General features: G+C 39.2%; 1 protein-coding gene and 1 long non-coding RNA gene across 7 annotated transcripts; one reads left to right on the forward strand and one right to left on the reverse strand.

Annotated features, from left to right (window-relative positions):
- Positions 1 to 3,438: 3,438 nt before the first annotated feature.
- On the forward strand, positions 3,439 to 5,924 carry LOC105043150 (uncharacterized). Its single transcript, XR_831644.3, has 3 exons — positions 3,439 to 4,019; positions 4,134 to 4,213; positions 5,426 to 5,924. It is a non-coding gene; the product is annotated as an uncharacterized lncRNA (long non-coding RNA).
- A 9,489-nt stretch (positions 5,925 to 15,413) lies between these two features.
- Positions 15,414 to 26,302, reverse strand: LOC105043152 (uncharacterized). Of its 6 annotated transcripts, none has more exons than XM_019850084.3 (4): positions 24,787 to 26,302; positions 20,506 to 20,769; positions 15,910 to 17,070; positions 15,414 to 15,754 (listed from the first exon to the last, which is right to left on the reverse strand). In XM_019850084.3, the coding sequence occupies exons 2-3, from the start codon at positions 20,574 to 20,576 to the stop codon at positions 15,924 to 15,926; spliced, it is 1,218 nt and encodes a 405-aa protein (XP_019705643.1). In that variant the 5' UTR covers positions 20,577 to 20,769; positions 24,787 to 26,302; the 3' UTR covers positions 15,414 to 15,754; positions 15,910 to 15,923. The 6 variants fall into 6 exon arrangements, with proteins under 6 accessions (XP_019705643.1, XP_073112135.1, XP_019705650.1 ...); XM_073256034.1 differs by lacking the exon at positions 20,506 to 20,769 and adding an exon at positions 24,121 to 24,368 and having other exon boundaries at positions 15,910 to 17,053; positions 24,787 to 26,300; XM_019850091.3 differs by lacking the exon at positions 20,506 to 20,769 and adding an exon at positions 24,121 to 24,368 and having other exon boundaries at positions 24,787 to 26,298.
- Between the last annotated feature and the right edge of the window lie 4 nt (positions 26,303 to 26,306).

The following is a 26,306-nucleotide window of genomic DNA, read 5'->3' on the forward strand; positions in this document are numbered from 1 at the left end:
AGGATTGCTATAGCTTTAGAGTGTTTGAACTGAATTTTTATTATAATTTTATTGTAGAAAATAACTCATCACTAGTAACTCTCTATGACATAAGTAACTATTTATGTTGCAGCTCACAGCAATATAATAGTTAGGAAAGGAAGATATTCAAAATTCTACAATGATGAAATACTTTGATTCTAAGTATAATATTTTATTTTTATTATTAAAAATATTGTGATACACTTTACTTGTATGGTTTAAAGTATGTTTACTCTTTAAATAATACAAAGTTTAGTTAGCCCTTTTTTTTTTTGAAAAAAAGTAACTCAAAATATTATTGTTGGACCTTTTATCTCTAATTGTGGTCTTCCAAGGACTCTTTTATTTATATTTCCCATAATTTTATTCATCTAAATTCCACATGACACATCTAATTCATACTTGTTAGAAGTTACGTGTAGCAAATATATATATCATAGTTATCGAGCATGTATTTATAAAAATTATATGAGCAGCCATAATTTACCCACCACTTTTTTTTATCAAAGACAAATGCTACTAGCTAGGGTTACTCATGTTATCTATTCCAATGTTGGGGACAATTGTAATGCAATGTCAATATATTTGTGAACAAAGTGGTGGTGTTAGGATAGATATTGAATGAAGTAATATGAACTAAGAAGAAGTGGGCAATGAATCTGAAGTGCTATATATCCAATGTTTATATTGATTTTTTTACGTAGACTTCTTGTACAAATAATCAATCACCAATATCTTCTTAATCTTATAGTTACAGGAGTTAAGAAGATAAAATAGCTTGCAGTGACAAAATATTTTAATTCTAGGTATAGTATTTTATTTTTATTTTTTTAAAAATACGATGTTATACATTATGTATGTCTACATCATATAATTTACTATTTTAATGAGACAAAGTTCATATCATCGGATCTTTTTAATAACCTAAATAGTCTTAAATAGCGAACTTCTATCTAAATTTTCCAAACAACTTTTCTATCTAAATTTTTCTTCTTTGTTCATCTGGAATCATCTCAAGATATGTAGAAGTTACGTATAGTAAAACATAACTAGCCAATCTACTATGTAGTTGTTTTTTTAAAATCATCCAAGTTGGTATAATCTATTCTCTATATTTTTAATTAATAACAAATATTTGAGAATTACTCATTTCATCTACTCGAACAATGACAACAACAATAACATAATGTCAATAGAGATGCTGAACAATAGACGGTGTTAGGATAGGTGTTGAACGAGATAATATGTTTTGGGAAGAAGCAGGCGATAAATCCAAAATGTGATACATCTAAAGCCTTATGCAAATTAAAAGACATAGAACGCTAATATATTTATCCATGTAATAAATAATTATTTATATCACATTTTATAAAAATACGATAGCATCAAGTAGGGTTCGCAGATTGGATATCGAAATTCATACCAGTTACCTACTGATATGATACCATACCGTATCAATAATAAAAAAAATATAAAAAAATTCAATCCACTAGCACTCAAAAAAAAAAGAATCGGACTGCACCGATCCCGAACTGTACAGAATTAGACCAAACTATCCGGTATCGAATGGTTCGGTCCATTTTTCAAAAATCTGATCTGAATCGGACTGACTCTTCACCTGTACAGTTCGGTACATAATATATTGATCGGTACAAAATATCATATTATCAATGAAAAAAAGACATAAAAAAAACCTATAATAATGTAATATTTAGATTTTATATTTTTTGATAAAATTATTTATTTATATTATTACATAATTATCTAGCCAATGTATTCATTACATAAGCTCATGATTTGAAATTTTTTCCCATTATAGATTTAAAGAATTAGTCATCGATGAGGTACTTCTACGGACATATGATCGAAGCAAGAGCTAATTGTACTGATATAGCTTAGAATTAGTATTATTATTTTAGTTTATTATGGGAGGTATGTTGTAGATTCGCTATCTTGATTAGTGTTTGGAGTATATTTGATAAAAGAATCTTGCAAACAAAAATCCTAGATATTTCTATTTAGTTGGATATATTTTATTAGAATTTAAAATTTAGAGTTTAGTTGCTTAATTTTATTCTACCATGATTATTATTATATCATGAAGGAAGTCTTACATACTTATAAAGAAGTGCTGTATGATTATGCAATAGTTGCCCCATCCTTGACTCATGATTTCAAGTTGAAGATGCAATAGGGAGGATTTACAAGAGGGAAAGAGAGGAAGGAGAGTGGGTGCAATAATGTCAATGTGGGAGATGACGTGAGTAGATCGAGTTTGCTAGTGGTGGTTTGGGATGTCATTGTCTCCTACGATAAAGGTGGAAGGAGTACTAGATTAGCAGTGAGTTTGGGCAAGGAGGTGAGAGTTTGGCCAGGTGAAGTTTAGAGTCACAAATGAGGAATGGACCCAAATTGAAATTAACTAAGGTAGAATAACTTTTTTTTAATCTCTGATTAAATTAATCAAGGTCAATAATCAGAGATAGAAAATAATTATTCTATTTATCTTGATTTTTAAAATGTATATGATATTTATCAGTCTTGACTTGTAACCAGAGATGAGGATTTTGTTTAACTAATTTCAACAAATATTAAATATGATATGCAAAAAAAAAAAAAAAAAAAGGGAATTCACTAATAGATATAATCTTGAATTGGCTTTGCGCACCAACAAAAAATCCTTAATTTAACAAGCTAGACTTGGGCTTAATAAACTATAAAAATATCATAATATGCATTAAATAGTTATATTATATATAATACATAATTAGTTACTCCTGCTAATTTTTTTAATGTGTTTTTCCAATTACTAATATATTTGTTACTATTTCTATATATTTCAAGTTAGCCATCCTTAGAAAATAGAAAAGCTCCCTTTTTTTCAGAATGGAGTTGCAAACTACATGCAAATGAGCAACAACATGCCCTCGGAGAGCTTAGGTGGTTCCTGGTGGGATTTGAACTCCAATGGGCTTGGGGCAAGCTTTGGCTTAGTTAACAATATTTATTTGTTTATTTTGCTCCTTTTTGTGAGATTAGGGGTGGCTAATCCTCACCTTTTCCATCTTATACCTATCCGACATTTGACTCTAGTGACAATCGAATCTCCAACCTTTTGTCCAAGTGGCTGGAAGTGATGAGCAAGCGTTTTTCATCACAATAGTGCACGTAGTACAAAATCAAAAAGAATCTAATTCTCAAAATGGGAACTAGGAACAACACCTCAGAAAGCAAAGTCCTGGAACCATCCATCCGCCTATACTTTTCTTGATGCTCTCGAATTTTGGCTTTTTACTTTCAGGTTTTACCATTGTCCAATCCCTCTAATAAGGGTCAAGAGAAGCAGTACACTCCAGCGAAGCGAAAGGCCATCCATCCAAAGTGGGGAAGGCTTCATAAAAAACCAAAGACCATATCTCCCCTCCCCAGTCCCTCACCCTACATCCCCAGTCCCCACCTTCCAAAGTGAGTGCCACCCAGTCTCCAATTCAGAAGCGGCCATCATCTGTATCCTGCCAACTTTTCATATGACACCGAGCTCCCCTTTCCAACCTGAACAGCCCTTCTACTACTATAGCCACGCTCCAGACCTGGTCAGGACACTGCACCCCGTGAGAGAGAGAGAGAGAGAGAGAGAGAGAGAGGAGCCAAGGGATCGGTATTCCTGGCAACTTCAGGGGAGAGCAGGTGCACCTCCCTTGTGCGCTCTTGTTATGCACCACCGAAGCATCAGAGCAGCAAGAGCATTGAGGGAAGAAGGGCAGCAAGGCTGTGAATGGGAAGATAGCTGGTCATGCCAATGACACAAGTGCATCTCATAAACCATGCATACAACCTCATCCTGTCCCTCTGAAGAGCAGTCTCAAGAAGCCAACACGAGTAGGAGAGCAGCAGCAGGAGGAGGTGGAGGTGATGGTGAGGGATGGGAAGAAGAAAGTGAGGTGGCCAGATCATGCCCATGGCAGGGACCTTGCCCACGTCCAGGAGTTCCACTCGAGGTTCGAAGTTGCATTTGACATTTTATAGTTCTTGATTTGTTCTTCAACTTCTGAACTGAAACAAGTCATTGAAGGCTTCATCTTATCTGATATATTGCAATGGGATCTTTACAGTGCGCTGGAAGAGGGGGAGTTTAAAGGAATAGGAGGGTCTTGCATTTGTGTCATCCAGTGAAGAAGGTGATCAGAAAGAGGTAACATTATATGCAGCCCTAAGTGTTCATTTTGTTGTGAGATTGGGGGATATTTTGGGGTGCAAACCTATAAACACATAAAGGGGACTTTAACGCATCATATCCTATTAGAATCAGATACTTATAATTTAGAGCGTAATATCTTATAATGCTAAATTATCAACTGTTCATTGTCGCAATCAATGCAAGTGTTCGGCTGTCGAGTGATACTGATGCTTGCAAAATTATCATCACCAGTGACTAGGGATGTTGTTATTAGAGCCTATACAAACATCAAGGCAGTGATAGAGGTGAATGCGTATGCTGATCAAGTCAAGCTGTTGATATGTCAGAGGTGTTTCAAGGATGTTATAACCCCACTAAAAGATGTAATATTCTCCAATTCTCTTGGTTAGGCAAAATAGGCTGCAAGGATGCACAAGCACTCTCGTATTTGGAAATGTGAGATGCACCAAATAACATGTGGAACATTTGATAGCTAAAATGAAGTAAAAGAAAATTTCAGGCCCGACTAATAGCAGATCTTACCAAAATAGTGTAATTCTCTTGAGTGGTTAGCAGAATATCTAAAATGAACTTCTAAACTATGTTACTAAAGAAGACATAGTTTAGAAGTTCCTTTTTTAAAGGTTGTCTTGCTTCATTTCTTGAGGTGAAGCAACTAAAAACACCTTGGGGCTAACGTATGAGGCTATATAACATGAGATGTTCACATCATCATAGAGAAAAATCATGCAACATGCATGTCTTGTAATTTGCACCTTTTATGCAGGGCATACCCAGGCTTTGATTTTGCTCACAATTAATAAAAGAAATAGTGCAGCTTTCCTGGTCGCAGATTTCATGGAAAAGCTAGGGCCAAAAATGACAAAAACTGAATTGATGGGAAAATGACTCATAAGAATTGCTATGGTAACTCCAATCTGGATTATGCATTTAGAACTTTGCAAGCTACCAGTAAACAAAATCTGTTGACCCAAAGTTTCAGCTTCAAATTCCATCATCTTGTGGTTAAACAGAGGCCGAAAAGTAGAAATTTGTTGTTTCCAGAAATCTTAGTTCTCCTAATCAGGTTGGTTAAGGCTTCTTATGTAAGGGGCATTGGATTTTGAATACAAGCAGATTTGAATTATTCTGAATACAATTTCTTGGGGTGTTTCTTCCAAGTTCCTTTTTCCTCTCTCTTTTGTGCTTATATTTCTTTCTCCATAGCATGCAGGTTTAGCCTTTATCAAGAAGGAGAAGGAAAGGTGTTTTTATATCTGATTCTAAAGCATGAGTGGGAATGTTAATTGGAGCAATGGGAATCCAAGGAACAATAAATTTTACAGAGAGATACTAAACTGATGCATGGCTCTGGTGACAAACCATGAAACAGGGTTAGGGCCTATGAAACCTTGGGGTGAAAGTCCCATGTGCATGGAGGGTGACCTAAACCCAATTTTTGTATGGATATTTGTATGGTTACCTGTTAGTTTGTTAGTTTAGAATCACCCAATTATATTGTTCATGGTTTAGAGTAACATTTGGAATATGAAGGGAAAGAGGAACTGCAGCTTTGAAGAACACACTTGATTCTGTAATTTAGTAACCCATGATTCTCTCTCTTTTCTTTCTTTGTTTCTTTTATTGTACACCGTAGACTTATGCATGTGTGACAATGGCAAAAAAATGGAAGGATCTTTTATTGAACATTTTATACTTCATACTGTTTACCACACTTTGGCAGTTTGAGACTAAACCATCTCTCAGGGGACAGAAGACACTAAACCAATGCATACCGCATCATGCAAATTTTTATTTGCTTACTAAAATTTGTTACTTTATCCAAGCAAATTATTTTTATCCTTAACCATGTTTCTTCCCCTTAATTTATGTTATACTTTGTTTCTTCTGGTACACCTCTTCTATAATGGAAATCCATAAGACTTGCACCTTAAAACCTTAGTGTTCATCCCTTGGTTTATCTTGGGTTCAACATCTTTAATATCTACCTGCTTTGGCATCAGTCATCAGATAAAATTACAAGGAAAGCACCCAAGTATAACTAAAGTCTCCCATGCTTCAAAACCAGATGATGATAATATAGAACATGAAGAAAATGTAAAACATTTAAAGTAACTATAAGAGTAAAGGATTCCTTATTACATGTAAACCAAGCTCAAACAACTATAACAAAAGCGAACCAGTTGATGTTGATGAAAGGTGATGCATTGGAACTGCTCCAATCACCTCAAGAACATAAGCTGTGGATTAAGTAGGTTAAAATAGCACAAGTAATCAAGGCCTGTGATGAAATATATATTTATTTTGCAATGAATTGCTATTGTTTATACCCAAACCCAAATTCTCTCCCAAACCAGATCAGAGGTAGAATTGAGACTCTGGGAAAAGCTCCATATCAGCAATATAAAGCTTGAAATGAAGATGGATTTTGGAGACACAAAACTACTGCATTCATTACTATTCTTTAATCAAAATCGTGGTCCTCTGGTAAAATACTTCATCTGGAAAGCCTGATCACACAGATGGGAAGCCCTTGCTAGCATGGTTTGCCATGCCAGTCCCTATTGGCCTGTATTGACCATACAATACCGTACGGGTTTGTGGTATGAAAGGCATATTGAGTGTCGGTTTGCCAACCCAGTCTCTGTACTAGATATACCGACACAATAATAGGATGGTACTGGTACGGGGTCCAGTACCAAGTTGGCAAACCTTGCTTGCTATGATCAATTAGTCCTTTTAACAAATTTCAGACTTTAGCAGAGCTCCCATGTGAAATCAACCTCTAACATCATGACAAACCACCATGAACCATGTAGGAAAGTAAAGATTGTTGCAGTGGCATGAGTTAATTCAATTGTCAGATTAGTGTGGCATATATCATCACATCAGGTTACTAAAGCAGACCATGGGTGTAACAAGAGCTCTTATGCCAAAACGTAACATACTAGATGGCTTTATCTTTGCCTGTTTTAGTTATGCTTATAATCATGAATTCTTAGTACTAAAACATGACAAGAATAACAAGTACAATGGCCAATCACTTTACAATCTTCAGTAACTTTTATCAACTTAAACATCATAGGAGATGAACTTGTTCTTTACAGATTTCATGTTAAAATTTTTCAGACACCAGAAAGGCCTCCAGGTCTCTCGTACTTACATATGTTGGTGCATGATTTTAAACGATATAAAGGCATTATTGATTAATTAGATTTTAACCAAATACATAAGGTTTCTCATTTCTCACATATAATGTAGGATTTCCAGATTGATTTGAGATCAAAACCTGGTAACCTTAGTTAATCTTGACATCCCAAGAAGGCTATGTGGGCACCCTAGGCTTTTGGATGTGGTGAGGAAACCATGATGGAGAATATCTTACCACATACTCATAATATCGATTCTTGCATTATAAAACTGCAATGTAGAGCTAGGATGAACATCATGCAAGTACCATGATCACTACAATTGAAAATCATTTGTGATGAATAGGCTCTTCTTGTCATAGCTGCCATAGTTCACATGCTGATAAATTTGTCTTTTCTTTCTTTTTCTGTCAATTTTTAGATTGGCCATCAAAAGGAAGAGTGCGACACATGTGAACTGTCAAGAGAAACATCATTCCGAGGCTAATAAAAATTCTGAAGGTAACAAGCTGTTCATCCACAGGAGAAAATAGGTAAAGCCTGCTCGGTAGTTGTGCTTCGAGCTAGTCTAGTGGGTGACTGCCATCTTACTTGCTGAATGTAACTAACAGATGCTGGTATGATTCATGGGAGGATTGACTTCAAGTAGGCAATGGCTTGCAAGGGCTATACGCTCCTCTGGAGCCTTCCTCACAGAAATTGGTCCTTGGTTTGATGGGGAAGACTTGTGCTGTTGTACAGACGTAATGCAAATGTGCAAATAATTAGCACCATGATCAGCTGTGAGGTCCTTCCAGATATCATTGATGGTTGCGGAGGAAAACTTGGATAACATCTTTGTTGTGCAGGATCCGATATCATACGGTGTAATAGGAAAAAAAAATAAAACAAAAAACACAATATAAATACGTAGATCGGCCTCAAGCCTACCTTCATGGGACGTGCAAGCTTTACTATGGGAGAATAAAACACAATCAATACGAGAGGAATTCACCACTCAATCCTTGTACAAGAGTCTCTCACTGAAAAATTTCAAAACCCTACAAAAGCTCTCTGAAACCTCTCTTGAAGTCTTTTTACACCATCAAGATGTCACCATCTTTCCAACACAACTGACAACTCGTTAATTGGAGTTTTATAAACTTCAAAAACTCCAAAAGACTATTACACTAGGAAACAGAGTTTCAATCAAGTCTAGAATCATCTGTGGTCATTGATCGTGACCGGCTCGCATCAGAGCCGTCCGATCAGGCACATCAGGGCCACCAATCATCTAATCAAATTCAAAATCAATCTAAGCCATCTGATCGCGATCGACTGCGATCTGAAATATCGAATCGAGCAAAAAATCATCTGAACCGCACGTGGACCGCGTGTTCATCCACGCAGCCCCCATGGACCGCCAGCACCCCGCGGTTCACGGTGGACCACGCAAGAGGTCGGGCCTGGGTGCCCGCGCACCCAAGGTCGGCCGTGCGCGTACCCACAGTGGGCCCACCCATGCACTGGGCCGCGTGCACCTGTGCGCGCATGCGTCTCCGCCGGCCCACCATCACCTCATGCACCGTGCCACTCGCTCTGATCTTCTTTCGCGCATATTTTTTCTATTTGGACTCCGTTTGGACTGTTCTTGGGTTCGTTGGACTCTGTTCATCGTCCTGGATCTCGCTGTGACTCAATGTAGATCAAATCTTGAGACGTATTTTCTAATAATCTCCATCTCGATTCGATATTCAGTCTCCATCTATCTCTGAGAGCCTGTGATCTGTCTCACCCCCATGTTCTGGGGCATGCTTGCTGTCTCATGGATGGATATGAGAGTCGAGCTAGGCCGTTCGATTCTACCTCGTCATGAGCTGTATCCACTCTATCCAAAGATCTGCTCAGGATATCATCCTGCGGTAATAGAAATCTCACCTTGAGACGTCACCTCTCATCCTTTCGAGTCTCCAGTCTAGTGCCCGATCCACCTCTACTTAGAGCTCCACCTCCCTCTGGGCTCCTCCTGCTCTTGAAGCTCCACCTCGCACTGGCTTCCTGTCAGGTAGTAATATCCTCTCGTCCTCTTTTTTTCCTCCAGAATAATCCTATCGCCATGCAATATCTTCAGAACTCCACCAGCTACCGTTCTGTAGCCTCTCGAATCCAATCTGCTCAGTGAGATAAGATTTCGCCTAAAATCATATATATATCAGACTTCTTCCAATCTCCTCACTACATCATGTATCCTCCAACTGATGGTCCGATGTCTCTGATCGCATAGCTCGATTCATCCGATAGATAAACAGTGCCCTCACTGCTCTCTAGGGAGTCAAATTGCTCCTCTCTGCAATATACATGATAAGTGCATGCAGAATATAAAATACATTGCTGGAAAAAAGTAGATACCTCATCAGATATCTCTAGGACATCATCCTCTGACTCGCTTCTGACTGTCGCTGTAGTAGCCCTCGTCCGATCCCTGAGTTGAGGGCAATCTCTGACTAGATGCCCCAACTCATCACACCGGTAACATCTGATCTTGCTCAAGTCTCTCGTTCTGGACTTGAACCATCCTCGTCGTGATCTCCTATTGTTCTGTCTGCCACCTTCTGCTCCTTCATAAACCATCAAAGCGGAGCTACCACTTGAACTCGAAGTTGGATTCTCCCTCCTGAAAATCTCATTCTGAAGAATCGCTGCAGTAACTTTGTCCATCTTGATAGTACTCTTCCTCACTAGAAGAGCAGTAACCAAAAACTCATACGAAGGAGGAAGCAATGCTAGCAAGACCAGTGCCCTGGTCTTCTCCTCAATTTTTTTGCTAACGCTGAGGAGGTCGATGAAAATCTTCTGGAAGTGGCTGAGATATTCCTGCATGCTCTGTCCCTCAGTCATCTGCAGCTGGTAGAACTACCTCCAGAAGAAGAGGGTGTTGGTGAGAGACTTCGCAATGTACAATTCTTCGAGTTTCGACCACAGCATCATTGAGGAAGTCTCGTCAAGCACATGAATCACCACCTCATCTGCTACGTACAAGCGGATTGTACTCACTGCCTGTATCTAGAGCCGCCTCCAATCCTGCACCTCAATGGTGATTGGCTTCTCCTCGTATAAGAGAGCATCAATCAACCCTTGTTGGATGGCACATCCTTTATCCTTGCCTGTCACAAGGAGAAATTACTCTTTCCGTCAAACCTATTGATCTCTACCTTAATCGTGCTTGTCTTCTCCATTTTCTATCTCGATCACCATCACTGCAACCTACGCTCTGGCATCATCTTGCTTTGATACCAATTGTTGCGCAGGATCCGATACCACACAGTGCAGCAGGAAAAAAGAAGAAACAAAATAAGAAATACCATACAAATAAATGGATCGGCCTCAAGCCTATCTCTATGGGGTGTACAAGTTCACTATGAGAGAATAAAATACAATCAATATAAGAGAAACTCACCACTCAACCCTTATACAAAAGTCTCTCACTGAAAAGCTTCAAAATTTTTATAAAAGCTCTCTGAAATCTCTCTTGAAGTCTTTCTGCACCTTCAGAATGTCACTAGCTTCCAACGTAACTGATGGCTCGTCAATCAAAGTTTTATAAACTCTAAAAACTCCAAAAAACTGTTATACTAGAAAACAGAGTTCCAATCAAGCTTAGAATCATCCGTGACTGTCCGATCATGATCGGCTCGCACCAGAGCCGTCCGATCATGCACATCAGGGCCATCGATCACCTGATCAACCCTGAAATCAACCTCAGCTATCCGATCACGATCGGTTGCGATCTGGACCATCAAATCGCACAAAAAATCATTGAACTGCGGTCCACGCGGCCCCCATGGACCGCCAGCGCCCCACGATCCACGCTGGACCGTGTAAGAGCACTGGACCTGGGCGCCCGTGCATGCTAGGCCCGCCTGCACGCTGGGCCACACACGCCTACGTGCGCATGCATCTCCGTTGGGCCCGATCACACTGCCACCAGCCCGCTGCCAGCCGCCACCGCCTCATGCATCGTGCCATCCGCTCCGATCTTCTTTTGCGCGTATTTTCTCTGTTTGGACTATTCTTGAGCTCGTTGGACTCTATTCGTCGTCCTGGACTTCACTGTGGGCTCAATATGAATCGAATCTCGAGGCGTATTTTCTAACAATCTCTATCTCGACTCGATATTCGACCTCTACATATCTCTGAGAGCCTATGATCCGTCTCACCCCCTACCCTAGGGCATGCCTGCTGTCTCATGGATAGGCAAACGTGGGAGTCGAGCCAGGCCACTTGATCCCACCTCTTTCATGGGTTGTGTCCACTCTAACCAAAGACTTGCTCGGGATATCATCCTGCAGCAATAGAAATCTCATCCTGTGATGTCACCTCTTATCCTTCCGAGTCTTTTGTCTAGTGCCCGATTCACCTCCACCTGGAGCTCCACCTTGCTCTGAGCTCCTCCTACCTCTTGAAGCTCCACCTTGCACTGGGCTCTCCGTCAGGTAGTAATGTCCTCTTGTCCTTTTCTTCTCCTCCACAATAATCCTATCGCCATGCAACACCTTCAAGATTCCTCCACCAGCTACCATCCTATAGTCTCTCGAATTCAGTCTGCTCAGTGAGATAAGATTCCGTCTGAAATTGGATATGTATCGGACCTCTCCCAATCTCCTCACTACACCATTATGTGTTCTCCAGCTGACTATCCTGATACTTCTGATCGCACAGCTCGATCCATTCGGTAGAGAAACAATATCCTCACTGCTCTCTAGAGAGTCAAATTGCTCCTCTCTGCAATATACATGATAAGTGCATGTAGAATCTAAAATACACTACTGGAAAGAAGTAGATACCTCATCAAATATCTCTAAGACATCATCCTCTGACTTGCTACTGGCCGTCGCTGTAATAGCCCTCATCCGATCTCTGAGTTGAGGACAATCTCTGGCTAGATGTCCCAACTCATCATACCGGTAACATCTGATCTTGCTCAAGTCCCTCGTTCTGGATTTGGACCGCCCTCGTTGTGATCTCCTATCGCTCTGTCTGCCACCTCCTGCTCCTCCAAAAACCACAAAAGCTGAGCTACTATCTGAGCTCAAAGCTGGATTCTCCCTCTTGAGAATCTCATTCTGAAGAATCGCTGCAGTGACCTTGTCCATCTTGATGGTGCTCTTTTTCACTAGAAGAGCAGTCACCAAGACTTATACGAAAGGAGAAGTGACGCTAGCAAAACCTGCGTCCTGATCTTTTCTCAACTTTCTCGTCAATGCTAAGGAGGTCAATGAGGATCTTCTGGAAATGACTGAAATACTCCTGTATGCTCTGTCCCTCAGTCATCCACAGCTGGTAGAACTACCTCAGAGGAAGAGGGTGTTGGTGAGAGACTTCGCCATGTACAATTCCTCGAGCTTCGACCACAGCATCGTCGGGGAAGTCTCGCCAAGCACATGAATCACCACCTCATCCGTTAGGTACAAAAAGATCGTACTCACCATCTGCATCTAGAGCCGCCTCTAATTCTGTACCTCCATGATAGTCGGCTTCTCCTCGCACAAGAAAGCATCGATCAACTCCTACTGGATGAGCACGTCCTTCATCCTTGCCTGCCACAAGGAGAAATTGCTCTTTCCATCAAACCTGTTGATCTCTACCTTAATTATGCTTATCTTCTCTATCTTCTATCTCGATCACCATTGCTGCAACCTACGCTCTGGCATCACCTTGCTTTGATACTAATTGTTGCGCAGAATCTGGTATCATACGATGCAGCAAGAAAAAAGAAGAAATAAAATAAGAAACATAATACAAATACGTGGATCGACCTTAAGCCTACCTCCACAGGACGTGCAAGCTTCACTATGAGAGAATAAAATATAATCAATATAAGAGAAACTCACCACTTAACTCTTGTACAAGAGTCTCTCATTGAAAATTTTCAAAATCTTCATAAAAGCTCTCTGAAACCTCTCTTGAAGCCTTTTTGCATCTCAGAACGTCACCAGCTTTTCAACACAACTGACGGCTCGTCAATCGAAGTTTTATAGACTCCAGAAACTTCAAAATACTATTACACTAGGAAATAGAATCCCAATCAAGCCTAGAATCACCTATGACCGTTCGATTGTGACTGGCTCGCACCAGAGCCATCCGATCGTGCACATCAGGGCCACCGATTACTTGATCAAATTCGAAATTAACCTCAGCCCTTTGATCGTGATCGACTGCGATCTGGACTGTCGGATCGTGCATCGGATCACCTGAACCGTGCATGGACCGCGTGTTCGGTCCATGCGGCCCCAATGGACTGCTAGCGCCCTGCGGTCCACGATGGACTGCGCAAGAGCGCTGGGCCTGGGCTCCCACGCACGTAGGACGGCCCGCGCATGCGCCTGCACTGGGCCCGCCATGCCCTAGGCTGCTCGTCTCCGTCGAGCCTGACCGCACTGCCGCCGGCTGCCGTCGCCTCATGCACTGTGCCGTCCGCTTCAATCTTCTTTCATACGTATTTTCTCCGTTTAGACTCCATATGGGTGTTCTTGGGCTCATTGGACTCCGTTCGTCGTCCTGGACCTTGCTGTGGGCTCAATGTGGACCGAGCCTCGAGGTGATTCCCTAACAATCTTAGTAAAATGTAGCATTCCAAGGGATTTTTAAATCATATATATCTAGATCCCTGGCTCGATTTCCAATACTTACCTTGAATGAGTATTCTACCTGATAGCTCATATGTTCTTGAAAGAACTGAAAAATTAGTTTCTAGTGGGTTTAGGCCTCAGCTGATTTGACGATGTGGGAATTATGGATTGATGGAATCAAATTAAGTATTGGAAAGTAGCACAAGAACTAACTTACCAAAATTCTATATTACATAATTGCATATTTTACTATGTGATCTACTTTTATTTAACCTAAATTAAATTTTGGCATGTCCTTCAATCACTCATCTCATGCAGAGTAAAATAGAAATGAGCTGTCTGTGGCTTGATAGGATCCAAAGATCAATTTTAAGAGGAGTATGTGTACAAAATCCACTAGCTAGATTGGCGAACATCTAATGTAAGGTGCTCAAAAGTTCTCATCTGTACAGGAAGAAGCCGAGGATTTTCTCTCAGGGCCGTGGATCCTCTACTGGGTGCATGGCCACATGAGCAGCGGGCTGTGCGATGTGCACCACGTGTGCTTTTATGCAGCTATCTATCGTGCGATGGATGATGTATGCAATGCACCGCATCATGCGATGCATCACATGCACAGCAGAGAATCCACACCTTTCTTGCAGACGGCTTGAAATTAAGGTATAAAATAATTAAGGACCGCAGAGCTAATGAAGCTTCCATATTTTCTAATTCAATGGTCATCTCCATTTTCTAATTTAATGGAGATGACCAGGGCTGCTAGGTGCTCAAAAGAAAACCAACACGACCTTTTTTTCTTGTTAAGGATGCATCACATAATTTACCGGCAGCTGCTTGGCAGTTGGCATGGTCTATAAAGTTATGATAGTTATGGTTGGTTAAAGAAGCCTAGCTGTGCTGTTTTTTGGTGATTTACTTTTGTTTCGCTTTTTATTCATTTTTTGTAGCTCGGAATTCCATCTGTTGGCCTTCCATTTGTGGATGATTGGTGCTGCTGCCTCTCATGCGACTAAGAAAATTTGCAGCTGTATTAACTTTCAAATGGGTGGTCAGGTTGCATTGCTAGCTCATCACAGATTCACTGCATGGGATGGGCTGCCAGTTTGTTTTGGTGTTTATATTCTTTTCAGAATTACGGAGAAAGCTTGCAGTGGGTAATCAGATCAACATACTTTGCCATCTTGGCTATGAACCATTGAATTTTTTAAAAAAAAAAAAATCAGCGCAAACCATTCAAATCTGTATATGATCTTCAAACAAAATGCCTGTTGGCTACACTCCATTAACAGGGCTTTCAGCCCCATCCTGTGCTTGTATCCTTTTAAAAAGAAAGCATTAATCAACAAAGTAGTCTTTGCTGCCCGATCCAACACCACGAGATGCTCTACTTAAATAATTTAAACAACCAGGAGAAATCTTTATAACTAACACCTGAAATCACTGCAATAGAACAGCTGTGCTAGAAATGCCTTCAAATGTCACTCTGTACAGTTGATGAATGCCACTTGGGCATGTTTGACGATGAAAATAATTTTTTAGCACTATTGCAAAGACCAAACCAGAGAGAACAAGCATCCAGATCATGCTCGCAGCCACTAAGCTTTAGTTATCCATACCAAGTCTATATATATGTATATATTTAATTACAGAAGACATGTCAATTGCTAGCAATAATAAATCAACACAGAACAAACCATTCCAACCATCCAATCTAACCTCGAGAACTGTCCCTCTGAAGCTTCAGAATTTCCCAATCCAGTGACTGCAACAGCCTCGAACTATCAACATAACATTTAGCAGAGCGAGGCAGAGCAGAGGCAGCATTGTTGGATCAAATGTCCATATCAGGGTGAAAAAAAGATACAGAATCAATCACCAGTGACTCATGGGAAAGAAAACTTCAGGTATATCTCGAAAGCATATAATTAATTACCAGAAAGTTCTTTCTTATGGCTGCTCGTCATCAGGTCTGGATCTCATGAACCTCCGACGCCTCCTCGGTATTGGAATGTCATCATCTAGGTTCCCATCATCATCATCATCATCATCGTCTTGCAGACCCAATAGGTTCTCCCCCCATAGATTACGGTGTCCTGAGCGTCGATGTGTCTGCCAAGCCCTGGATGAGCCCCTTCGCTCACCAAGGGACCCAATAGGGCTGCCAATCATATGGAACAGAAAAAATGTTGTCCACCATGGTCCACCCCCTTCACCTGATCCATTGCTTTCCCTGTCACGGGATAGCCCATCTCCATTGTCTATAACATAATCACCTAGCACAATTGCACCAGGCATTGCTGATCTGATAGCACTGAGGATATCACCATACTCTCGCTGGTGTTCCAAGCGGCGCCAGGCACGCTGTCGTGATGGGTCCACATCACCAGGCCTTGTCAGAGGGTGGACCCTCCGGGCATGTCTGCGGAGCTCCCTGTAGTTGCCAGAAAATGAGCATGATTCCCGAGAGCAGGCCCTTGGCTTCTGGTCCAGATACTGTCTTGCTTCTTGAGCAATCATCCAACCCATGACAGTACCCCGGCAAAGGGGACACTTCAAGCAGTTCTCAGCTGATGCATTACTGCCACCAGATTCCTGCAGTCTGTTTCTTTCTTCCCCCTGAGCTTCTGCCGATCTCTCACTTTCCTGGCCATTATTAATTTCTTCCAATTCTTCAAATATGCTTGAAGAGCTCCCTTCATTATTTTCTTCAAAGCCATTACCTTCGTGGGCTTCCACCAAGTTTCCTCTGGTCCTCAGGCCCCCAAGAATAGATTCAGAATTGGGATTATGAGGATCCCTCTGTTCAAGATTTCCAGTGTCAGAATTCTCAAAGATGGAAGAGCTCTGCTGAGAAGAGCTGTCCCTATCGTTCACTTTCAGTTTTTTGAATCGGTCCAGACAATTGGAATGCCGGTAACTAGTATCGCAGATGTAAGATCTGCAGCCTTTCTCATGAGAACTGCAGATCAGTAGGACAGCATTATGAGGATGGTCCATGCAAATTGGGCATGAAATCTCATCCCATTCCTTGTGCAAAGCAGCAATATCTGAAATAGTAGAACTGCTTCCATTCATATCTGTCATCTTGAAAGCACTGTGATCAAGTTATTCACAACGTTATTAAAACTTCCAAGCGTCTAGAAAAAAGTAAATCTAGAGATTCCAAGTTTATTTAGAATTTTTAATTTATGCCCGAGCTAACATTGGTATTCAATAATTATATGCTAATATAGAACTCAAATAGATCATTACTTTTCTCAGTTTCATTGCAAGACAGCTTGTCTCCCTCACCCGCACTTTTACAAGAGTCTACTACCTTGGAAGTCTTATTGCTTGTCAAATTTGTAGCATGAGAATGCATTAACAAAGGAAAAACGAGACACACACACAGAGAGAGAGAGAATATAAAGCAGGATAACTTCTTCAACTAATAGTTGAGGTGATAGTTGACAACAAAAACTTTTCACTCCATTTTTCATATGAAACCAAACTTTAACACCAATCATACTCAAAAAATGACTCCTAAAGAAAAAAAAAACTCTTATACAAAAAGATATTTTATACCAATATCTCCATAGGCCATTCAAACTATATTTCTTTCAATTATTACTGTATACATAGAAAACAAAATAATTACATTAAAATAACTCTAAAATCTAAGCTTGCTCCAGCATTTTCCCATACATCCCAGAGCTTTATGTGCTTCATTTTTACTTACCCATTTGGTGACGCACTGTTCTAAAAAGTGGCCTACGTAACCACCCAGCCACATAGACATATGCAGCCCCTTAACTGCCATGCATAATTCCCAAGCGTCTCCAGCATTCGGCTAGGCTACAGATCACATGCCTAGGAACTTGCATAATTGCATTGGCCCATGCATCTCACATATGTGACCGAGGGAGTGTGTAGTTTGGGAAAAGACATGTTGGACAGATAATGCAGGTTGTGCAGGACATAAATTTGGATCACTTTGGGTGAGGCAAGGCAGGCAAGCTTAACAAGCCTCTTCACCCTCAACCCTTCACCATCAGAGCCTAAACAGAAGACGGAGGTAGGAACTATGGCAAAGAGAGTGCAAAGAATGTTAATGGCAGCAATGGAAGGTTCATGGTAAGACTCTCAGCAGGTTCAACAAACAGTGAGGCATGCTTTTTATTTTCATTTTATTCCGTCCATTCTTTTCTTCCACCCTCCTGCTCCTCTCCTCTTCCTCCTCTGTTCATTCTCTTTCCCCTCTGTCTTTTCTTCCTCCTGCCCCTCTCCAGCTCCTTCGCCTCTTTCTCCTCCTCTGCTACCTCCACCTTCTTCCCTTTGCCTCCACCACTATTTGCCCCCTATCTCTAGTTTCTAATAATTTATTTATAGTTCTCTAGTTCTCTATTTATTTTTATCAATTTTTATTTTTTATGTTTTAAAATGTTTAATAAGAGCCACTTAGTGCCCTCATGCTGCCCCAGTGTCTTGTGATACCCTAGCTATCTGCATATTGTGGGGACCTTGTTGATGCCAGTAACAACCACAATAATGTTCATAAGATAAGCTCCTTGCAATTCAAAATCTTTAGAGCATGATACTAAGCTCTTAATTTCCTAGCAGTAATACCAAGTTGTCATAGCCTAAAAGTGAGTTATGCTTACAAGAATGAACCACAAGTAACATAACTGAACAATGGAAGAAGAAATATAAAAGGAACAACTAAATCCAGGAGGAAACAAGATCTAAGACTTCACGACACAAAACATGTAATTTCAGTATTCAGCTTCAATTAATGAAGCAGATGGTAATATCTTTACCTTCTAAATGAACACAAGCTAACCTAACCCATTGAGTTGCACAATCTAAACTTAAACCTCTGCTTAAACTTAGGGATATAGAAAAAAAATGATGACCATGTACCCCGATTTTCTCTATGCATGATGCCACAATTAAAATATAGTGGTTATAGAGCAATTTCTAGAAGGTTGGTCTCATTTTCACACTAGAAAATCATATTGGATTTCGAATTACAACCTTCTGGGGATAAAACTTCAACTAAATCAGCAATTTACTTTTAACTCAGAAATAATAGACAAGCAATTAAATTTCTTCAAAGAGCTAAAGTTCAGTCTCAAACCTACTTGACTCCAAAATATTCGAACATGAAAGGAAACCAGAAATGCACTTCAAAATTACTTCGGGCAATCAATGCAGCTTGGGCATGGTTTTAGATCCCACATCAAGTAAAAGTGCTGGTCGCATGAATGGTAATGTACAGTACCAATGAATGCCAAATGTAACAAGCCATAGAATCCGCACAATATGGCCCTACATGTCCCATGCCAGTGCTATGCCAGCATTGCCACTAGTAGCAATCCTCAAACAGTGTAATGTTTTCCCTTGAGCTTATCCTAGACTACAAACAACCAACTATAACCTGGCAGGACACCTGCAAGAGGATTGGTTGAGCTGCTTTTATATGGAACCAATCCAAAAATAACTTGGTCCAACCTGAAGCACAGTTATTTGGACTAGGCTTTGATTGAAAATTATGACATGTTTCAAACATGGATTAGATTTGGATCACTAGATACCCAAATCTAAACAATATTTCATAGCACTCTTGGGATCTGATTTTTTTATTATTCATAGTACCAACTTTGCATGGTTAATCATCAATTAATATTGTTACTTATAATTTATGATTTTATACACAGTTAGCACTGAAATATTATGTGAAATGGGTTGTTAATGATGCTTGCACATTGTCAAATTGCTATGTTCTCATATCAAATAATTCAATGATCTATTCATGGATATTCCTTATGGTATGTGTACATTATTCTTTTGACCCTATTCGATCCAAAATATCAGATAGATTGATAAAATAAGCCTTAAACCTGAACTGATCTAACCTCAAGGGAAATGGATGAGCTGTCGATTCAGTTTCTACCTGTGTCAGATATGGATTGCATTTGGGTTCAGCCAGTCCCCAATCCAACCTCATTTGCGTGTAGCCCTACCATGGACTTTAAAAGACTAAACTACAAGTCAGCAAGTAAATTAGAATTTCTAAACCTAACTATCAGAAAGGAATATCTTCCCCAATGACAGTAACAATGTAGAGGCTTTCACTCATTTCTCCGTGTTTCTATCATCAATTTTGTCTATCAAACTGAAATAGGTACAGATTCTATCCCATGTTCATAATAATCACAGGACAGCATCCTAATAAACAATCTTTGATAGGTCCACAATCATGTTACATCAAGGCACAAGAGAGGAACCTCATAACAATGTTTCACGAAAGATAAGATGAATATTCTGCAATGATTCCTCAATCAGGGACTTTTTATCACAATCTTCATGTAAATCTAAATCACTAAAAGTATTATGAATCAAAAAGTATGTAAAGATTGTACCCTTCATCGTATTATCCTCATGTATCATCTCCCATAATAGGCTTCTTTCAAAAAGTCAATAATTTCATCTTTTGAAAATATATCTTAAATACAAACCCCAATTTAAGAATGGGGAAGGATGTCTTTACCTTCTTGCTAACTCAATAGTAGGAACATCATGGCTTCCATCAACATTACTGTTCATCATGTAGCAAGCCATAAATCACAACTTCAAGAGGAAAAGTATTGAAAGATGATAGGGCCAAATTTATATGAATATTACCATCTTGTAAACTCTTACACTTTGTAATGTCTAAAACTCTACTGCCAGAGTTTTTATGTGTTCTTAGAATATAGTTGCAAAGATTTCACTTGATACCATATTATGATCAGCAATAGAAAAGTAACCTGAACTGCAAAAAGCATAAAAATCAGAGGTCATAGTAAGCAAAGATGGTCTCAAGACAGTGAGATTTGCAGTTCTGATCCAAACAGCCTCTAGGCAATAGGAGAGAGTCCTTGTTCCAAGTTGTCCCTGCAGCAAGAGAAGGGACTACATTGGAGTATTACATAGAATTCCCATTTTTCCATCTTAACACCTTCGATACTCCTATATTTTTCCATGCAAACTCCATGAATATGGAAGTATATTATCACATACAGAGAACTTCCAACAGAGCCTTGTTCAAATGAAGCTAGCAAAAGAAACATAACCCTCATGGAAATTGAGGCTAAATACAAAGGAGAGATCAGCCCTTAAATTTCAAGCATGTGGCAGATGAAATATATTTCTTATTTCTTATTCTTGAGATGCACACTGTTTGTAGACAGTTAAACACACACACATACAACCCATAAATATTAATTACAGAAAACAATTTTGTGTGTCACCAATATAAGCACCAGGGACATGATAACCATAAAATCTACATACACAAAAACTTAACAGAGAATATCAGGATACACCAATACGTATAAATCAGGGCATCAAGATTCAATTAACAATAACAAAATCTAACTTGAAGAGACAAGGACTTGAAATTGATGGAAAATAGAAGCCAATCAATGACATGACAGTGAAAAATCAACTTTTTTTTTTTGGAATCTATAACAGTTCCATAATTTATTAGAAGGGAAAAGGGAAAAGAGAAAAGGGAAAAGGGTAGGAAAAAGCAGCTGTTATGTACATCTAAAACTCTGGATGTTACCACAGAAATAACTTAGTCTGGAATATTCCAAACTTCTACCCACTTCCCAACAGGGTAAGTTTCCTCCCGAACTTTTTCCATAAAAGGAATAAAGTAATCACATGACACCTATTACTCTAGAGGTAACAAAGTAAAGAGCGAAAGACCACATAGAGGTTTCAGCTATCTCATGTAACCCCATATGAATTGGACTATAGCCCATATCTTTGTCTCTCTAGTCTATACAATCTCCTTTTCGCCTACTACACAATTCTTCTCACTTTCTATACACTAGGACCATCACTCAAAGGCCAAAAATTTCAAGACCATTTTCTCAAATATGATAAATGGCCTTTTTAAAGGAAAAATTCACCAGCAAAGAACATCTTTATAATCTAATCTCAGCCCTACATCTAGTTAGCCTGAAGGCTATAACAAGCCCTCAAAAACCACAAAATTTCAAATCCAAGACTCTTCTACAATTAAAATTACAAGGGTGAGAACTTCGGATTGAAAAGATACTTCAAATTTAAGCTGGATTCCCTCAATTTACTTCCAATCTCATCCAAAGATCATCATGATGAACCCAAGCTCATGCTCCAAGATTGGATACATGGAATGTGAAAATGGTGTATTCTATGTTCAAATCATCAAAATTTGGCACTTCTCAAAGAAAAAGGTCATCAGATGGCATTAATCTAATCTTGCACGTCAATGGACATGGTCTTATACTAGCCATCAAATGCTTGAACATGAAAAATCACCATTGCTGAAAATTGCAATAGTACCCACATACAAACAAAGTCAACTTGCCCTCTAAATCAATGATATCTTGAAATAAAATCATCAAATATTTAAATGTTCTACTAAGCTTGACTAGGAAGGTTTTACTCAATGTTAGACCTGAAGTTTCCTACTTTCTTCCTCAAATCATCACAATATTTAGGAATGTATCTGCAGTTAAATGATCCTTAATTGTTATGCCTCCTACTTTTAGACCAACATTCGCCGTCTCGGTACTAAATCCTATACCAGTGTCATTCTATTACAGTGTCGGTGTGTGGTAGAGTATGAGACAGTGAGACGTACCGAGAGTTCGTACAATATGAGACTACATACCAATTCGGTACCGATACAATATGGTCCCAACCGGCAGAGCAAACATCGTTTAGGCCCTTGGAAGATTTCAAATTCCGTATGCTCGTACGAACTTTCCTTGCTACTCAATGTTGTAGCATCTTGTGAAAATCAGCAAGCAACATTTTCAGGACTGGGATCAAGTCATAAATTGTAGAGAGGGTTATATCAGGTTGGATTGTGGATGGATCCCAGATCACAAGATTCTTTCCAATGTCTTTCAGAAAAGCATAAAAAATATAAACAGCACACAAAAATACAAAAATTAGCCAACTGTAAAATAGACGAACAAAAAATAGAAAATCATACAAACAAAAAATCTAGCTTCCACCATCATTAGCCAATTTGTAGGCATTTCTAGTTAAACAAGCATGATTCTAGTTAATCTATTTATTCTTTTTATATAAAAAGAGCAAAAGTTGACAAATAGTTGTGAAAACACACAAATTCCCCTTGCTTTAACTCTGGATAGCAAAGATTGCTTTTTTAAAATTTTTTTAGAGTTAAATATCCTAATGAGGCTTGTTAATTTTATATGTTTGAGGTTCTAAAGTGATTAATAAGTAATACTAAGATTTTAAATCCTATAGGACGAAGGTGTCCCCTTTCTCCATGGAATGGGATGCCTGCTGTCACTATTTCATTCCAACAACAGTTCTGGTCATGCATCCCGATAAATATCCTCCATCTTTCTCTCCTTCTTCTTTTCTTTCTTTTTCTTTTTTTCCTTTCTTCCTTTTCTTTCTTTTCCTCTACCTTTTGTTCCTTTCCCTTTTCTTTGTGTTTCCTCACTTCCTTTCTTTTTTCATTCTTCTTCTTGTTTCCTTTTATTTTTCTTTTCTTCATCTTTCCTCCTTTTCTCTTTCTTCTTCTTTCCCCACATGGATGGGTTTCAAAGTCACAAACCCATCCCGATCCTATTTTCTCACAGGAACGGGATGAGACGGTTGGGACGCCTCCCATCCTGTTGGGATGTAAAACCTTAAGTAATGCTAAATCCATCTAGTCAAACATGTCACTAAAAATGGGCTTCCACATGGTTTGGTATGTGAATTTCATGATCCAATTGGAACTGATGTACCAAGGGTAAGTATGTAAAATGTGGAGCTAAACCTTATGATCATACTATAAGATTTGGTGAAAAACTTAATTTTGCAACTCAAAGATGTAGACTCCCTAAAAAACGTAAAACTTGGAGCATGAAACCATATTATGCAAAACGAAGGAGTGGCCAGAGCAATAAGATTGCAAAGGATCCACTATTAATGATTGTAAAAAACTTGAACATAATGATACCATTATATCATAGACTACATGAGCAGGGAAACAAAGGCCAAGAAACTATATCTAAGCCTTTTTGAACCATATGAGGATCTAGAATCAGGTCCTAAAACATCAAAAATTTTAATTGAGTTTCAAATAATCAATTTAAGTACTCACTGAAAGCTAAAGATAAAAAGCCCCACATGCAGTTCTTGTCAATGTGCTTGGACAATCTTTGCTAACTCATGGATTTCCATATAGATATGATGAATCAATAGGCTCTTTTGACCAGCCAGCCAGCAAGCCATATCTCAGCTGGTTGGCATCTCTCTCTACTTGAGAGAGGTCTAGGGTTCAAACCATGGTAGCAGCATCTCCACCATATTTCTCTCTCCTTTTTTTTAAAGGTTCTCTTATCCTGCAACCTTATGAACTGCACAAGTTTAATTTGAGCACAAAAGAATCAAAGTTCACAACTTCCTATAAAAAAAGAACATGCATATGCAAGGATATTCTAATGCCCCAACTTTTAGCATATAATATGGAGCATGGCATTAAACGTATATCTTGCAATTGACAATTATTCTTCAGTTTTACTATCATACTAAGTTGACTTGAATTTTAGATAGTTAATGAATTGACAAAAGAGAGTAACTTATAAGCCAACAAAGTAACGACCTTGCTGGGTAGTTAAGCTAATAAAGTTGGCCAGGAAATGTACAAGAAGACACTCAAACCATCAAATCAACAAACATATCTGTAAACAAATAATAGGAAGAGACAACAGGTTAAAAGAATATTAATTGTTCTTTTGATATTTTCATCAAACATTAGAGGACTCACCAGGAAAGAATCTGAACTTTAGACCCGCACTTGTAACTTCTGAATTAATAGAACAATTAATATTGATTCAATAAATATTGCAGTCTTGATCTCCTCCGGCAAGAAAAAATATACACAGGCAGAATCCTCAAAACAATGAGAAATCCTCCCAAAGCATGCAACAAACAATCCAATGTCCTATAATTCTTGACGAAAGTACAGGATTGGACTCAACCACTACAGTTTAAGTACCGCTCCACAATTCACCAAATCCCAAGCCCTGCACTTTAAATTGTGGAACAAGGACAATAGTCATCTATAATATAGCCCAAGATATGACCAATTAAAAAACAAAAAAAAGAAATGCAACTAACAATTGGTTCTACGTCCAATAAAAGTCTATACTTAAAGCTTACTGCATTTCAAAGTAAGCTTTTGAGATTATAATTGTGAAAAACTTTGATTCAGGTTTAAGGTTAAAATGCACAAAAAATTTCTCCAGAAAATTAACCTAAAACATAAATTGTCAGGTCACAGAAAAATTTAAGCTTTATCCCAAAACCTCTGGCATCAGCCTAAGCCAAGTCCCAATCCATCATTTAGATGGAACCTTGGCTCAAAATGGGTTATATTGGTTCTGTTATACAGTCAAAAAGAAGAAAAAAAAAAAACACAAAATCAAGTCCACTGAAGGTCAAAATGAAAAAAATACGCAGAGTAGCATAAAAATCCAAGATCAACTTCCAAACAAGAAGGAAAGCTACCCGTAACCAAGAATCCAAGTTTGGCTGCCCAATCTCAAACCCTCACCATATCCCATTCCTTGACCCTCAGTCCAAGATATCTGTAACCCATCCGCGCCAAAACTCCAACTTCTTCTAAACCTAACCCACACATACCGATCGGAATCCATCAAGAAACCCCGATTCCGGGCAGGATCCATCCCGCAAGCAAAGAAATGGCCCAGATCGGAGCCCGACAAGCCGATCCCAAAGAAAACCCCAGAAAAGAAACCATCCCAAGGTCAAATTTCATGATTCCTGAGAGAAACACATAACAAAGACTCGATTTTTAAGGGAAAAAATCAGAGAAAAAAACTGAAAAATTGCAAGGGCAAAAAGGTCCGGATATTACAGTAGTTCAGGGGGATGGCGGTGTGAGGAAATCTGCAATCTAACGTGAAAGTTCCGAACAAATCTTCTCCCTTTTTTGTCTGATTTTTCCTTTATTTTTTTTGTTTCCTTCTCCTCTCAGAACAAGAGAGAGACTGCCAAGGAATTCCGCTTTGTTGTTGTTGGCACTTCTTCAGGTCTTAATATAGCTTAGAGGAAGAAAATGGGGACCTCGGGAGAGGTTAATAATAAGAGAGAGAGAGAGAGAGAGAGAGAATAGCAAATGGGACTAAGAATCCATGGTACGTCGTAGATAGCCATGGACTTGGTTTTCTTTTAGGCATGGTAATTTGTTGTTGTTGTTGCTGCTGCTTGCTCGCTTCTTTCTTTCTTAGATACGATAAACCAATCGTGGAGTTGCCATGAAGA

Source organism: Elaeis guineensis, chromosome 4, assembly GCF_000442705.2.
Source record: "Elaeis guineensis isolate ETL-2024a chromosome 4, EG11, whole genome shotgun sequence".
In the NCBI taxonomy this organism is placed as follows: domain Eukaryota; kingdom Viridiplantae; phylum Streptophyta; class Magnoliopsida; order Arecales; family Arecaceae; genus Elaeis; species Elaeis guineensis.

Bases quoted from the DNA above. Each gene is read 5' to 3' on its own strand.
- LOC105043152 (XM_019850084.3), bottom strand. From the start codon at position 20,576: ATGGCTTGCTACATGATGAACAGTAATGTTGATGGAAGCCATGATGTT. The intron at 17,071-20,505 runs GTAAAGACATCC...ACTTGATCACAG, and splicing joins ACTATTGAGTTAGCAAGAAG to TGCTTTCAAGATGACAGATA.